This window comes from Myotis brandtii, unplaced genomic scaffold (assembly GCF_000412655.1).
Source record: "Myotis brandtii unplaced genomic scaffold, ASM41265v1 scaffold825, whole genome shotgun sequence".
In the NCBI taxonomy this organism is placed as follows: Eukaryota; Metazoa; Chordata; class Mammalia; order Chiroptera; family Vespertilionidae; genus Myotis; species Myotis brandtii.
Genome location: NW_005371349.1, coordinates 617231 through 617770, shown reverse-complemented (window position 1 = coordinate 617770; position 540 = coordinate 617231). Strand labels below are relative to the sequence as shown.

Genomic DNA, 540 nt, shown 5'->3' with positions numbered 1-540 from the left:
GGAGGAGACAGACACCAGGATGGGGCCAGGGCACACGCTGGGCGTCCCCAGGGGGTGGGCAGGCGTCGGGGAACGCAGGCCAGGCCCACGGAGGAGGAAGGACGAGGTTTGGGGAGGGGAGAGGGAAGTCCCACCCAGTCCCGGGGCCCCTGATGGCACTCAGGCCACGTCAGGTGGACGGGGACGTGACCGGCACTGCTGAGCGTGGAGGCCGTTCCGAGCCAGAGCAGGGAGTGGGGGAGGGGGAAGGGAGAGGCCCCGGCCGACCTTGTAGTTGAGCCGGCCCCTGGCCAGGCGGGGGATGAGCTTGGCCACGTTGTAGATGTCGTTGATGATGCTCTCGATGAGCGCCAGGAAGCCTCTGTCGTCGCCCACCTCCAGCGACGGCGAGAACACCAGCCCGTCCTCGCTCAGCTCCATGTGGATCTCGAACAGCGGCGCCACGCTCTCCTGAAACGCGTCGCAGGAGTCCGTGCCTCCTCGTCCTCAGGGCCCGCCCGGAGGGAGTGGGGGGAGGTTCAACTCCCGCGGGGACCGCCC

The 540-nt window shown here is 69.4% G+C and overlaps 1 protein-coding gene across 1 annotated transcript in view; it reads right to left on the bottom strand.

Annotated features, from left to right (window-relative positions):
• DNAH17 (dynein, axonemal, heavy chain 17) overlaps positions 1–540 on the bottom strand; it is a 76281-nt gene that overhangs the window by 62307 nt on the left and 13434 nt on the right. The window contains 1 exon segment of the mRNA XM_014531725.1: positions 266–450. Within this exon segment, the coding sequence (XP_014387211.1) occupies positions 266–450 (185 nt within the window).